Genomic DNA, 1,119 nt, shown 5'->3' on the forward strand with positions numbered 1-1,119 from the left:
TTAAACTGGCTTATTCGCTCTAGTGCTGATTTTATCTGTTGTCACGCTCTGTTTTGTAATTTTAACTTATTTTATGTATTTTATGACTATTGTTCCTTTTATTAATTGTGTTTTTGTAAGGTGACCTTGGGTTTCTGAAAGGCGCCCTCAAATAAAATGTATTATTATTATTATTATTCTAATGCACACAAAGTTTGCAGACTATTAACTCATTCACTGCCAGCCATTGGCAGTGAATGAGTTAAACCCATTGACTCATTCACTGCCATTGACGGCTATAGACGTCAATGGCAGTGAATGAGTTAAGGATCAAACCTCTACCAATCTAAAACTAATAATAAAACTCTAAGCATAAATGACAATCAGCAATACAAAACCTAACACTGTAGGTTGTTGATCTTACAGAACAAAACACAGATGAGACTCGTTATTTGCCACTTGAATTATAAAATGTCTAATCCATGGAATTCGAAAAAATCCAAATTAAAAATATATTCTAACTTTTGTCGTGTTTTCCTATGTTGTCAAATATGTCAAATCTGGGCATCAGTGATGCTATTGTAACATATTAGAGCATGATTTGAATTGCATTGCCGGGGGAAACCAAAACTCAACCATAACAATTTAACCCAAAAACATCATAATTTTTTATAAATCTAACCAAACAGGTTTTCTATTGGGATGCAAGTGAGCTATTTTTAGTTAACAGGGAAAATTATAGATATCTGTAAAAATCTGTAACATACATTGTCTAACAAATTTATGGGTGCTACCCCTCAGCTGGCTTCCAGAAGTTAGCCAATCAGAGGAAAGTGGGCCTTTAACAAAGGGGCCTCAAATGGGCTAAATTAGTTTTTAGATACAAATCAAGAAAAACAGTTTGGTTGATGTCCCACCATAAAAATTTGAATTCATGGATGGTTGAAAAAGGCACATGATGTATTTATTTTTTGAGCAGCATCATGCACCTTTTCATATCTTTGCTTTGAGACATGGGCCACAGTACAGGTGAAACTGCAGAAAGCTCAAAATCTTCCTCCAGGAGTCCTCCTGAGCATCAGAGTGAGGTTTGGTCTTTCCTCCCCACAGTAATAGCACTGCAACACACACACACACACA

General features: G+C 35.5%; 1 protein-coding gene across 3 annotated transcripts in view; it reads right to left on the reverse strand.

Moving 5' to 3' along the window:
- Positions 1-317: 317 nt before the first annotated feature.
- Positions 318-1,119, reverse strand: part of LOC102292746 (acyl-coenzyme A thioesterase 1) — an 11,636-nt gene continuing 10,834 nt past the window's right edge. For all 3 annotated transcript variants that reach the window (XM_042220168.1, XM_042220170.1, XM_042220169.1), the window contains exon 11: positions 318-1,097. In XM_042220168.1, the coding sequence (XP_042076102.1) occupies positions 973-1,097 (125 nt within the window). In that variant the 3' untranslated portion in view covers positions 318-972. The remainder of the gene's footprint in view (positions 1,098-1,119) is intronic.

This window comes from Haplochromis burtoni, unplaced genomic scaffold (assembly GCF_018398535.1).
Source record: "Haplochromis burtoni strain Fernald_Lab_line unplaced genomic scaffold, NCSU_Asbu1 Contig_44, whole genome shotgun sequence".
Taxonomy (NCBI): domain Eukaryota; kingdom Metazoa; phylum Chordata; class Actinopteri; order Cichliformes; family Cichlidae; genus Haplochromis; species Haplochromis burtoni.